The sequence below is a fragment of the Sesamum indicum genome, linkage group LG10 (genome assembly GCF_026168435.1).
Source record: "Sesamum indicum cultivar Baizhima isolate 11 linkage group LG10, ASM2616843v1, whole genome shotgun sequence".
Classification (NCBI taxonomy): Eukaryota; Viridiplantae; Streptophyta; class Magnoliopsida; order Lamiales; family Pedaliaceae; genus Sesamum; species Sesamum indicum.
In genome coordinates, this window is record NC_142666.1 from 15,069,288 (window position 1) to 15,082,812 (window position 13,525).

General features: G+C 36.4%; 2 protein-coding genes across 7 annotated transcripts; one reads left to right on the forward strand and one right to left on the reverse strand.

Annotated features, from left to right (window-relative positions):
- Window positions 1-600: 600 nt before the first annotated feature.
- LOC105172023 (rRNA processing protein-like protein) lies at window positions 601-6,383 on the forward strand. Of its 4 annotated transcripts, none has more exons than XM_088885780.1 (14): window positions 601-747; window positions 859-955; window positions 1,076-1,317; window positions 2,345-2,417; window positions 2,806-2,880; window positions 2,957-3,082; window positions 3,251-3,293; window positions 3,813-3,909; window positions 4,395-4,497; window positions 4,581-4,676; window positions 4,805-4,837; window positions 5,298-5,397; window positions 5,756-5,840; window positions 5,926-6,383. In XM_088885780.1, the coding sequence occupies exons 2-14, from the start codon at window positions 872-874 to the stop codon at window positions 6,050-6,052; spliced, it is 1,284 nt and encodes a 427-aa protein (XP_088741906.1). In that variant the 5' UTR covers window positions 601-747; window positions 859-871; the 3' UTR covers window positions 6,053-6,383. The 4 variants fall into 4 exon arrangements, with proteins under 4 accessions (XP_088741906.1, XP_011091658.1, XP_088741908.1 ...); XM_011093356.3 differs by having other exon boundaries at window positions 2,972-3,082; XM_088885782.1 differs by having other exon boundaries at window positions 626-747; window positions 863-955.
- Window positions 6,384-6,704: 321 nt separating this feature from the next.
- On the reverse strand, window positions 6,705-13,036 carry LOC105172022 (ZIP metal ion transporter family). 3 transcript variants are annotated; one of them, XM_011093354.3, is made up of 6 exons: window positions 12,704-13,036; window positions 10,927-11,588; window positions 9,954-10,238; window positions 9,135-9,263; window positions 7,875-7,972; window positions 6,705-7,593 (listed from the first exon to the last, which is right to left on the reverse strand). In XM_011093354.3, the coding sequence occupies exons 2-6, from the start codon at window positions 11,389-11,391 to the stop codon at window positions 6,780-6,782; spliced, it is 1,791 nt and encodes a 596-aa protein (XP_011091656.1). In that variant the 5' UTR covers window positions 11,392-11,588; window positions 12,704-13,036; the 3' UTR covers window positions 6,705-6,779. The 3 variants fall into 3 exon arrangements, with proteins under 3 accessions (XP_011091656.1, XP_088741905.1, XP_011091657.1); XM_088885779.1 differs by having other exon boundaries at window positions 12,636-13,036; XM_011093355.3 differs by having other exon boundaries at window positions 12,565-13,036.
- Window positions 13,037-13,525: the final 489 nt, after the last annotated feature.

Below are 13,525 nucleotides of genomic sequence, written 5' to 3' on the forward strand. Positions count from 1 at the left end.
CAAACTTAGTCCCTCAAATCTATAAATTTCATCATTTTTGTTCCCTTTTGTTATTTCACCGTTAAAACTAACGAATTTGTTTGGGGAGGGGAGGATTGTTTCTTCTACCAAAAGAGTTCAAAATCGAGACTTTGCACTATTTTGGCAGCAGAAACAATTTTCTTTTTTCTTTTTCCCAATAAATCCGTTAGTGGAATCTATAAGTTTGAGGGACTAAATTTGATAAAAGTGTAACATATGAGGAATCAAATGTAAATAAGTTACATAATTGAGGGGCCAAAAGTGATGATTCCTTATCTTATTCAATCATTTTATCCCGTCAAGCTCTCTCAACTATTTTTCCGAACTATAAAATCAACCAAACCTTTGGATCTATTTTTAGTGATTTAAAAACCCACCAATCTAAATGTAAATTCAAAGCAATGTTGGGTAAAAATAAGTATAAGAATTAGGTAAAGATAAATAATTAAAATTGAATGATATGCATAAACAAGATTATGACTTTAAGAATTTTAATGAATATTCCATCGAGAAAATGGAGAAAAATTATGAATTAAATATTTCAAACAAAAACAATCCTTTGAACAAAAAATTTTAATTCATTTGTTTTAAAAATATAAAATTTTCCTTTAGAAAAGTTTATAGTACTTTTCTCTTGAAATTACTATACAGTTCAACGTTAGAGGAAATCCGAAGCCTTCGCCCCTAAAACCCTAAACCCTAATTCTCTGTCTCGAATCTCCATCTGTAAGCTTCTCAATCACAGTAAAGATCAAAACTTTTATGCTTGACCACAAAATCTTTAATTCTTCAGCCTGATATCGCTGGTTAACTTTACCATGGTTTTGTTTTCTGTAGATAGTCTTGAGTTATGGGGAAGAAGAAATCAAGGAAGATGGTAGAAAGTGACAGCGATTTGGGATTCGACAATGACGTGAATGATAGGATTATGCATGTTAGAGGCTCCTTGATTTTCTTGAGTTATCCAATTTTATTTATGGGATTTTTTTGTTCAGCTTTTTTCCTGAATCTTTTTTCTTTTTCTGGGGTGGGTTTGTGTTTCTTTGCTTTCCAGGTGGATAACGATGATGATGACCATTTGCGTGATGAGGATGACGACCAGGGTGAGGATGATTATGATGATGTTGATGAGGAAGAAGGCTCGGAGGAGGACGAGGATGAGGGCTCTGAAGAGGATGAGGAGAAAGGCTCAGAAGACGACACAGAAGAAGGTGTGCCTGATGATGAAGATGTTCAAAATGGCGAGGAGATGGAAGAGCTGGAGAAAGAGTACAGAGAACTTAGAAACGAGGAGCAGTAAGTAATCGGGCTGCCTTCCCTAAAATTTATTCATGTTCTTCAATTAATTTCTTTTCGGAAAAGATCTAAACTCGGTTCTTTTTAGGTTTCATACCTAGTGGCACTTGTTCTTAACTAGAAGTTTGGCTTCTGGTTTTGTGGCTTGTGCACTTTCAGTATTGAGCAACAGATTTGGCAAAATGTATAAGCTTTAAGGAAGTCACAAACAACATATCATAAAAGAAATTATATCTAGCTTTATCCAGAAAGATTGAAGGACTTTAAAGGATGAATTTCAATATATTTTATCTAGTATTAGTAATAAAGTGTTTGTTAAGAGAAGATGAGCAGTTGGAAGTTTGATTCTTTATTATAAACAGAAAAATAGATGTATATTGCTCCTGGATTAGAGCATGCGAGTTTGCAATAACTTTGCTTTTGTGGCCTGCTGGACCAAGAAAAACTAACTGATCACGAGCCATAAAAATAAGATTCTGAAAGCTACTTTTCAATTTCAGATATTTTAGTAGTTCTAAGTAAGTATTTATTGTAACTGCTGGTGAAGCTAAATAGCAACAGACTCTGATAGAGGTTTCTATTAAACACGATATTCATTTGGACATTACAAATATGAACCTTTTGTTTTATGTAAGGAATAATGCTCAACATAGAATCCGGAAATAGCATATAAAAAAAAAACAACAAATGTATTTTCTTCTTTGACGGTTAAGCCATTTGAAGCTTTTTGTATTTGCTCTTTGAGTTGAGATCTCTCATCCCCGGAACTGCTATAATTTCATCAACCACAGTGTGATTCTGGGTTCTCATAATCTTTTCCAATAGTGAGGGAATTTGGCAATTTGTTCTTCTGTATTAAAATACTTGGTTGTTTATCATGAATTTGGCCTATTTAGGCTGAGCAACGGTTTCATGCATTAGTGTGTTCTGTGTCCTTGTATCGTTGACCGTTCCGGAGATAACTTTAACCTACATTGTTTCATCACATGCTAATTTACTGATATACTCCTATGGTTTATAATTCCAGAGATATTTGGAGGAATCTAAAGCACCACAAGGATGAAGATCTTCAAAAAGGTCAAGCTGTCAAAAATCAAAGGGTATAATGTTACTGAACTATTAAGTTATCGTTACATGTAGAACATTCTTTCCCTGAAATTCTACTTCTAAACTTCCATTGAATCCTCTAGTTAAATATTCAATGATATTCACTAGATTGATTCAGGATCAGGTTTAAATGCTGGTTCTCTTAACAGGATTAGTTTTCGACTATACTTTCTTCTATGTTTAAATTCTGGTGGTCTTTTTGTGTGTTTGTCATTCTGCCTTTCAAACTAGCAAGACGAAAAACATCTTTGCTGTCACATAATTGGCATCATTTATATTTCTTTTTTTTTGCCCCTGGCTGGACTTGTCTTCTGGTTTTGTATGGTCATTATCCTTTTACTGAGGTGTTATGCTGATATACTTTCTCCTCCCTCTGATAAGGCTCTTTGGGACAAGACACTTGAATTCAGATTCTTGCTGCAAAAACCGTTCTCAAGTTCTAACAGGCTTCCCCAGGTTCAATATGGAAATTTGTCAATTTTGGTATTAATATAACAGCATGTAATGCATCAAACACCACAGCCAACAACAGAATTTTTGCCTGCAGGAACCAGTCAGGTCTTTATTTTGTGACGCCGATAGCAACATCAGTGAAGCATATTCAGATTTAATTGCTTCTTCAAAGAAAACATTGGATTCTATTCTGGAATTACAGCAGGTCTACAAGTTGTGAAAGAATCAATTTCTGTTTAGCTTCACTTTGATGCCCTTACAACGATATTTCAAGTAGTTAATAAATTATTATCAAAAGAAAAGAGTGTCTTACAAGGGTATCCTAGCCTGCTATATTCGTTTTTCTGCACTTAACTCGACTTAATTATGGCAGGCACTTCTGGTGAACAATCCATCAATTACTCAACTTGGAGAAGGTATGAATGTTAGAGTACATGTCATTTGTCTTGCTGAAAGTTCCGAATCATGTTTCAATCCCTTGTGAAAGTTCCACAGTTTAGCTTAACTTGAACGGACCTTAATATTATTTTATTATACATATAAAAAATATGAGGAATTTCTCGGCCTTTCATGTCTTATTTTTTTGTATATTATGAGCTTAATATCATTTTTCCCTCATTGTAGTCTATACGAGTTAAATGAGTTGCAAAATTTTACTTAATCAAATGTTTTACTAAGAATTTCAATTTTTCATGCTTTAGAATGTGACTTGATGTGAGTTTTGAAGTCCACACAGCTTTGAACATTTCTGTACTCCAAAATCATGGAGTGTGGCCCAGCCATACCTGTTTCTGAGGCGAATAGTCTCGTTCTCAGAACCCATTCTGCTTGTCGATTGCCCCACCCCACCCAAAACAAATCATGAGCACAAAACTTTACATGTTTTCTGAAGTAAATACTGATACGAAAATGGTGGTTGAATTTTTCCATTTAAGCTACTCCCATGAGAGATACGAAGCAACTACAAGCTTCTGGTAATTCAAATGGAGACATTGATGAAGAATGGTTGCAGATTTCACAGATGCAATCAAGGTATTTCCACTGTCTGAGAGTTGTTAGTTGCTCAATTATGTGGATTAATGGCCATGCACTATCCTTTTCAATTTCTCAAATGTTTAGCTGCCAAACAATATGCGGGACCTAATTTGGTATTTTATGATTTCAGCTGGGTTTCATATTTCTCTTCTATTTTTGTTTGTTTCCTGATTCCTCTTTGTGCTAACTTTGGAGATTTTAAGTTTAAATTGCTTTGGTTGCTATCATTATCTGTAGCCAACTAGTAGCACAGAACTTATTCTTGTTATATTCCGGTGCATTAGTTTGTATTCCTTCATGTCTTGTAATTCTCCACTGGCAACAGTAAGGAAATACTTATTGAATTTATTCATTTTGAATCACATTACATATGTATCTTATGTCTTCTTGTATATACTACTGAATATCACATTCTTGGCTTTGCTGGGATCATTGTGGTTTGTTTGTGATTAATATTAATTGGTAGTTATTGTATATGGCAGAGTGGCTTCTTTTAGAAACAAATCAATTGATAAGTGGCAGAGGAAGACCCAGGTGACAACCGGTGCCGCTGCTATTAAAGACAAACTGCACGCCTTTAATCAGGTTTCCCTTTGATTTCGAAGATTAGTCTACTGGCATGATGTCGACAAATTTCTGCAGTTGACTGACTACTTACACTTCTTCAGAGTATAAGTGAACAAGTGGCTGGTTATATGAGGGATCCAAGTAAAATGATTAAGGGGATGCAGCAGAATAGATCGGCTGTTGCTCTGTTTGGAAATGTAGGTTTGAATTTAATTCTTACCTTGATTTGGGTGTGAAGCACCTAGGTCAATTCATAATGTCCATTTGTTAGCTTTACCTATGTCTCTATATGTATATATTTTGATGCACTTTGGCTTTTCGGCAGGTTCCACATGCTACTGAGAATATCAATAAAGAGGTATTATTTTATTTATGTGTGCTGATGTGTTTATTGTGGCTTTGTGGACTACTTATGCATTTATATAGTTTTTCTAAGTGCATAAGAAAGTATAAATTTCTAAAGCACATCTAGATCATCATAGTATGTCATTGCTGGTGCTTTGCTGAACACTGTTCTTTTCTTCATGGTGTAATACTCTAAAAAGAATGTGATGGTTGAAACATATCAGCAACGTTTTACTGAGTGGTGGTTGCGTGGTTAATAACTCTGGTGCAGTTAAACCTGGGAATATTTATTTTCTCTTCTTTCTGGATGATGAGAGGGCAGGGGGGAACCTTATCTATATTCATTTCAAGGCATAATAGAGATTGAATTTGTGATGATCAACTTTGAGTTCTATCCAGTTGAAGAAGGATCTGTAGTCTATGAGTTTTTTTCTCATCATTCTAAGTGTCGAAACTTTTTGAAATGCTACCAGGAGACTTATGCAGATGGTGACCCTGAACTTCTGGATGATTCAGAATTCTACCAGCAGTTACTGAAAGAGTTCTTTGAGACAATTGACCCATCGTCATCTGGTAAGATTTTTAGTTTTCAGCATATTGATTTCTGTGCTAAGAAGACGGTCTACGACCATCACCATGCAACTTTTCAGTTTTATATCGTTACCATAGTGGGAAACTATTAAGTTTTCTTGTGCTTTTGAATTCCTGTTGTTTCCCCGCCTCTGGTTCAGTCTGTTTGGTAGTGCTTATGACAAGCCTGTTCCGCAAAACCAGCCTTGGTTAACTAATATTCTATGTGAATCACATATAATTAGGTCTTGAGATCAAACATCCCGCCGTTTCCATTTTAGGCTAAATTTCTACACAATAGGAGTCTCTTATCTTTATAAAAGTTGATAATTTCATCCAAATATGTTCTTATTGTTGACAGAAACGGCTTTCTACGCTCTGAAAAGATTGCAAACCAAGAAAAGAAAAATCGTTGACCGTCGTGCGTCAAAGAGTCGCAAGATTCGGTAATTTAGCAATGTAACCTTCAAGGATTAGTTACCCTCCAATCATTCTATTTGCAGTTCTCTGACCCTTTGTATTGTTCTGCAGGTATCACGTTCATGAAAAGATTGTCAATTTCATGGCGCCGCGGCCCATGGACCTCCCTCCCATGGCCCCTAAATTATTTGAAAACTTGTTTGGCCTTAAAACCCGGAAGCCTGCCTCAGGGGCTTAACCAAGCATTTGTATACCTTAAGATCTAGCATCATTTGTGGAAATCCTGAGGTTATACTGGGTTTCATGGGTGAATCTCCCCTCCAGGCTCCTTTAAGCTGAAAGCTAATGCCAGAATGTTGATTGAGAAGCTGAAAGTTATTTTTGCTTTCTGGTTTTCGTGTACTTAACACATTCGCAAATGGTCGAGTAGGGTGTGTTTGGCTCAGGGGTTAGATCGAAACGAGATTGTATCATGGATGTTAGTTAATCAAGTTAGTTAGCTACATGTAGTCTGATTTGAATTTGATAACTTTTGGATACACCGAATAATACAATTGTTGACTGGATAACTAACATTCTCTTTGGTGATACGGCTGGATGCATTTAATTCTGAAGTGTGATTTTTTCATCTCCAACATGAAATTAACTGCCCAGGTAAACTAGATACGGACACGCATATTAGTTTATTATGCTACAATTCATATCCTAAACAGACGCCCCGCAAATTCCAATAGATAAAACACTATTCAAATTTTTTACCTAATCGCAGGCTATATGAGCCAACGTACAATTTCAAATATCCCTCCAGGAGCCAGGAATCCGGAACAAACAATCAACATATCTATCCCTATTCAAAATACCAAAGAATACCAGTAACAATGAAGAATGGGTTGCTCAGAAATGCTTCTGCAAATATATTTTGTATCTGAATCAGTTTACATATAAAAGTGGAGCATCAAGCATTTTCATCTAACAGCTTCTGGTGCAGAATTGCAATATGGTGTATGCAAACAAACTAACTTTGTGCACGTTAGGCACACACTAGCAAACACGAGACCAAGGAGGAGCCCAAAGATGCTCTTTTGTTTGTCTAACTTAACTGCTCTCCTAACGATGCTCCAAAAACAAGGAAAAAGTCCCCCACATGCGACGACCATCACATGATCCAAGCCACTATAGTCGATTCCAGCAAGTATTGCTCCAATGGCGGATAACGGGCCAACAAGTCCAATAAGTGCAGCAGATAAAAGGGACCCGTGCCAGCTGTCAGTTGCTCCAAAAATGCAGCTAGCAACAGCAGCTCCACGGGGGAATCCGTGGAGAGAGACGGGAAGGACCATGTGCCTCCCAAGCCCATAAGCTTTGGGTGCAGCGACACCTAATGCAAGCCCCTCAGCAAGAGCGTGGAGTGCAACTGCTACACAAGACAAGACAGACTGGAGTGTAAGTGCACTGACTGAAAGGCCTGTGACTGCAGATAATGTGCTTGCTGAAGTCTTCTTGCGGGTTCCAAACTTTGTAGCACTAGATATTGATAAGTGGATAAATGTCGATCCGACCCCAAGGAGAAAGAAAAGTTGGAAAAGGCCCATTTTTGAAGACAGAACTAGTTGAATGGGTCGCCAGGCTCCCAGAACAAAAGCAATGCCAGACGCCACGCCAGTTAGGAGAGCATGCTGAAGCCGGAAAGAAAGGGCAAATGCGACGAGGGCAACACCACCAAGCAATGGACCTAGACCAAAAAGCAGGGAAACGAAGAAGCCAGATGCATCCTCTGGACTGCAAAGTAAAAATAATTTAGTTAACAAAATGTAGTCCATAAAACCAAATTTTGCAAGGTGGGCATTTCTTTAGTTCTTCCCCAAGAGACACCACAAGAGAAAGAAGCGAACAAAGGGAAGAGATTATTGTGCAACATTTATGAGATACCATAAAGTACATCAAAAGATACATGTGTAACTAAATCTATGGAACAAAACATACTCAGATGAGAAAAAGAGAGAAGAAAGGACATGACTCGTGTATGTGTGTTTGTGCGGGGAGAGAAAGACGGAGCTCACTTGTAGTTGTGGGTCAAATGCTCAAATACAGCACCAAGAGCTTCCATAAAAGCCACAGAAAGTGTAGCCGCAGATGCAACATGAGATGGGGAAGCTTCCTGCAATATGAATGATAGATTCGTTAATTGTGGTCCAACCACAAATTTGAGTCTTTGATTGTTGGGACTAGATATAACTCGAAATCACTGAAGAACAAGATTTCTCCAGTCTCCCTCCTCCTTTCTCCTCTACCATATAGAAGACTGGACATGAACAGTGTCTAAATTTTGTTTCAGGAATAACACCATCTTTAGATGGTCAATACATGAAAAGTTCGAAAGAGACACATTTCCATTTTTGTTTATTCAATATGAGAGTTTTCACCATCACAATCATATGAATCACAATTACAGTTTTCTTTATTCAACGTGAGAGTTTCTAGCATCATAATCATATGAATCAAACCAGGAAGAGACTGAGAGGCAGCGTAAGCGCAAGACAGCCAAGTCCTCCAAGTGGGACTTAATCAAGACAAGTATGTATATTTTTGTAATTCCATACTTACAAGCATATCTAGATCTTAATGCCAAACATGAATAACTCTTTTACACGAAATCCTGATGCATAGTATGCCGTTCCTGTATATGGTAAGAAATACTCATTGGACTAGTGCATTCACCACCGTCCACTAACATTTACTTTGAACTATAGTGAACCATTGAGCAAAAAGTTTCAGGTTCTCTTATGCAGGCTGTATGGCATGCTTCAGCAATTGAGTAAATTTCAGATGTCCTAGAAAGATGTAATAATTTTTTCATATTAACTTGAGAATGAGAGATATAAAGATCAGATTTTCAACCACAGAATAATACTTATCCTAGAGGCAAATCAGACTATAGAGCATGAGATGGTCTCACTCACAGAACCAGATTAGAAAAAGTTAAACCAGAAAGATAACCTGTGGCATTAATCTTTTAACCAATATTGCAGATAGAAGCACCAAGATTTCGATAAACAATCAGCATAGCATGGTGATGCTGAAGGTTTTTGTTATAAATTAAGCACATAAAACTCCACATAAAGTTTTTGCCCCTGGCTGGTACAGAACTAGTTTAGGAAGTTCAAACAATATACAAAAAACAAGTAATACAGATAGAAAAGTCCGCCATAAAAGATTGCTTCACACTTCCTCATTTGGAATATTTATCCTTTTTTTTCTAATCTTTTGGCGGGGCTGCTGGGAAAGGCTGTTGGGGCATAAAGGACAATGAAGGATATTACCTTGAAACCATCTGGAAGGACCTCAGCCATAACCATCCAAATCATACACCCAGCGGCAAATCCCGTTGCAAATGGCAAGAACTTGTTGAATGCATCAGCACACATAAATGAAGGAACTGCTACAATTGGCTGCATCAACAAGTTACATAAATGCTAACTTTCTGATATCACTCTAATATCACAAAAGAATTTTGACCTCTCCTTTTTTTCTCTAAAAAACCACCACTCAGCCGAGACTGAAAGCCTGTATTGTTTGTTCTCTAATTAGGCACATTATTGATTATTAAAAGGACCTGATTACGTAATGGAAACGGAAGTAGCAGCCTTGGCATCTCCTTCACCTTCCTCCTGTCTATGAATTTCAAGAAACAGCCTTTTGGGCATCTCTCTTTCCTCATAAATCAACCACGGAAAGCACATGCTCCAGAGCACAAATTTTAGTATCAACATAATTTTTCAGTGATCCACTAATGAGGTATCTGAAGGTGGTTATAATTCTAAAAATTTGCTGGAGAAACCTTACAGTACCACAATATGAATTACCCTGCATGAGACAATATCCACAGGTTGTCTATGGTTTTTAACATATTTGTTGATTGAACCTAACTGTTTATATACAGTAAGCAGTTTCTGCACTACAGTGCACTAGATCATGGCTATAAGATAAATGGTGCAAGTAATCAATTAAATACTTTCAGCTCAGTTCTACAGTACAACATTGCCTACTAGTTCATGCCATGTGCCCCTCATTTTGTATCTGTTAAGTTAGCAGTGACCAAAAATATTATGCATGGTTGTCCCATAGTCAAAATCAATTACCTGGGGAAGTGACGTAATCACACTCCATAACATGGCATTTTGTGGAGACACACCTCTTGACGCTAGGACCATACTAACAGCCAAGCCCTCAGGTATATTGTGAACAGCAATGGCCAAAGTAACCAATATCCCTTGAGATAAACCCTTTGATCCAGCGAAGGAAACTCCGACACCAGAGCCCTCCCCAAAAGAATGAAGTGTCATAATTCCAACTACAAGAATGACTTTAGCTGCTTCTGCTCCCTTTATGTCCAGCATGCTCACTTCACCATATTGCTCAAGAAACTGAGTGCGAAAAGGAAGCACAAAATTGAAGGTGAATTGCAGTTTTTAAGAAAAATGATTTAGGACCTCAAAATCCCAGATAACAAACTTAGGGAGGAAGAATTTGGTTTGCTCTTAATTACTATGAATGAAACTAAAATTATAAAAAACTATCAAGACCAAACCTTTGTTTTTAAAACTATCAATGAAAAAACCTTCGTTCCACAATTACAGCATTCGGGAAGATTTCAATAGTTGTTGTTCTTCTTACACTTTTAACAAAGAATAAAACAAGACTTAAATGGTTGAAAAAATAATTAATCATGGACACCAACTAAGTAATCTCCTAACTTCTAAGGAATGGAACCATTTTGGCCATTACGTAACCAAACAAATTCTCGTATCAAGCATCAGTGGGAACTATGACCTAATAGATTGCACGATATATGAAGAATCAAAGATGACCACACCAAGAAGTTGAGCAGCTTTAGTTTAATCACATTATATAGTGATTTCAAAGCTACAACAGACAGAAGGATTAAATAATCACTTGTGAAAAAGCTGAAGGGGACTTTGGAGCAGCCAAAGAAATTAAGAACTAATAAGAATCAGCTGACATCATGATAATAAAATAAGAAGATACCATTGCAGCAAAAGAAATAGATATCCAAATTGAAAATATATGCTTATTACAGGTCAAAGTTTCTACCTTCTTGCAAAGCCATATGAAAATACCACCAGCTAAAATACCCAAAACAACCCAACTGCCACTCCCATGGCCCTGTCCTTCCTGTATAAGGTCAAAGCTGGCAGCCAGCATTACTCCCGCAGCCATTCCATTGCATATTCCAGCCCATTGAGGATCAAGCTCCACAAAAAAGAATGGAAGAGCACCTAAACCTGTAGCTGCAGCCATTGCCAGTGTGAAAAATGCAACTGTTGATACTGAAACTCTATTATTTCCACCCTGCCAGTCTCCCATTTCATTACCACTCTTATCAGAGTTAACAGAATGCTCTGTACCGGACCCATCTATCACACCACCCACTGCATTCCTTCGTGGAGCAGTTCTTAATCTTTGTAATGTTTCTTTCTCATGTTCGGCAGTAATACCACGACTAAGTATGACAATAAAGAGAAAAACTAAAACAACCTGCTTAACTCTTAAAGCCATTTTTGTTTTCGTTGAAACTATCAGATCCTTGTACCATCAGGATGACATGCATAGGAAATTGAACGATACTGTCACAGCAACAGAATTGTATCCCACAGGTCTTCCAAGTTTTACCCAGCTGAGAGAGCAGTACCAGATCAAACAAGATTATTCGGCTGACAGCATACAAGCTCAGTGATTGCCACTTGATCACCCTCCTGCACAAGTGACATAAATGTTGAATATTTGGGAATGAAGTCGATTAGTCATTGAAAGGATACTCGATGTTCCAGCTGCTACTGAAAATATGAAAGCTCCTTAGTAAGCAGCAATCTCATGCAAATATATAAAACCCAACACAAAGATGCAGCAATCAACAGACAAAATAAATGCGACATCGTCCCAATACTATGATTTCCTAAAAATATTTTCTCTTGGTTTACTAATATTTTGTCACCACTGAGAGGATATCTCGAACAAAACAATTTGTACAAAAAAGTAAACAGTAGGGGAAAAGAAATCAACAAGAAGCAGACTAGTTGAGATAGAATGACGATAGCTTGAAGTTATTTTCCTCTCATCAAATAGACAATGGCATCAAAGAATTAAGATACAAAGGTCAGAAGATACTGTATTGATTGGGGAAAAAAACTCAGTTCTCTATCATCTCAGTCAAGTAAATAAAGAATTATGGTATGCAAGTGATTGATCAACTGTCAACACAAGATTTAACTTTCTCCCTTGACTGTAAGAATATCAACTCAATAGCTAGTCACATTTTTAGCCACGTCCTTTTACATCAGAAATGTTGGCTACTGGGATAATAACATGACCCGGAAACAAGTCAATATTATCATAGTAGAATTCACATGGTGCAGCTGATCAAGCATCAACTACTGACCGAAAAAGAGAGAAACATCAAGAAAATTAAAGAAAACAAATCCGCCCAGTCCGGGTGCAATCAAGAATCATAAAACCCCAAATGCCCATATAAATATTAGAAAAATAAATAAAAGAACAAATTAAAAATCCAAAAATTAAAGGAACCCTGGCACACAATCATTTAGAACCCAACAACAGAAAACAAACCGAACTCGCAAAAATTCGTGATAAATTCTTAAACCCAAGAAAAGAAATCACATGTCTTCACTCATAAACAAATTCGAAAAACACCACCGAGAAAACGGGAGGCACCTTTTCCATAAGCCGAACAATCTTGAATTTTGGGGGATTTTTTATTTTACATAGATAATCAAGATACTTGCCTGAATTTTGTAGGTGGGCCGTCGAAATACGAGGGGAAAGAGTAAAGAAGAACGATGACTCCACCTACCTTTAACTTTTCCCCCCCTTCTTTTCCTAATTCCGATCCGTACAGTTGACGCTGATGATGATGATGATAATGGGTGTTTTATGGCACTCAAATACGAATCCAATCACTATGTCACAACCTCCGTAATTCACAATTTATGGAAGACAAAACAATGGTCCGCTGCTGTTTGTACTTTATGCTTTTGGGTTATGATGAATAATTAATGTGGTTTACCATTAGAAGAAAAAGTGAGATTTAGGTTTAGGTTTTTGTTCTTCTTCCCCTTTTCAGAGTGTTGAAAATGATTGAATTCCTTACAGAGAAGAAGAAAAATAATGGATTCTTTGGATTTTCTTTCAAAAGTCAGTCTTCAATTTTATACTATTTCAAAATGTGAGATCATAACTAATATTTGAGATCAAATGCATTTTATCCCTTGTAATTTTTTTTTGAAATAACTAAAATTCCCTTTATTTTTAAAAAATAGGTTAAACCCACTATTTTTAATAAACTCAGCAAAAAATTCCTCTTTCGTTAGAAACTAACGTAAGGTGGGATGCACGCGCATGAAGTGCATTTGGATTTGATCTTTTTACGTATTTTGATAATTTTTTTATTTTTAATTAACTAAAATACCCCTATATTATATCTAAAATTACTATGGTCCAATTGACTTTTTTAACTTTTTTATGCATTTATCTCTCTTCTAAAAATATAATTTTTATTTTTAAATTTATTTATATTAAATATCAAAATAAAAAAAGTTACATTCAAAAACTAATATACTAAATTTTATATTTTAAGTTTAAATATGTATATGAATATAAATTATTAAGTAATTAA

Bases quoted from the DNA above. Each gene is read 5' to 3' on its own strand.
- LOC105172023 (XM_088885780.1), top strand. From the start codon at position 872: ATGGGGAAGAAGAAATCAAGGAAGATGGTAGAAAGTGACAGCGATTTG. The intron at 956-1,075 runs GTTAGAGGCTCC...TTTGCTTTCCAG, and splicing joins TGAATGATAGGATTATGCAT to GTGGATAACGATGATGATGA. The intron at 1,318-2,344 runs GTAAGTAATCGG...TTATAATTCCAG, and splicing joins GAACTTAGAAACGAGGAGCA to AGATATTTGGAGGAATCTAA.
- LOC105172022 (XM_011093354.3), bottom strand. From the start codon at position 11,391: ATGGCTTTAAGAGTTAAGCAGGTTGTTTTAGTTTTTCTCTTTATTGTC. The intron at 9,264-9,953 runs GTAATTGATTTT...TTGTTGATGCAG, and splicing joins TGATTACGTCACTTCCCCAG to CCAATTGTAGCAGTTCCTTC. The intron at 7,594-7,874 runs GTGAGCTCCGTC...TTTACTTTGCAG, and splicing joins CATTTGACCCACAACTACAA to TCCAGAGGATGCATCTGGCT.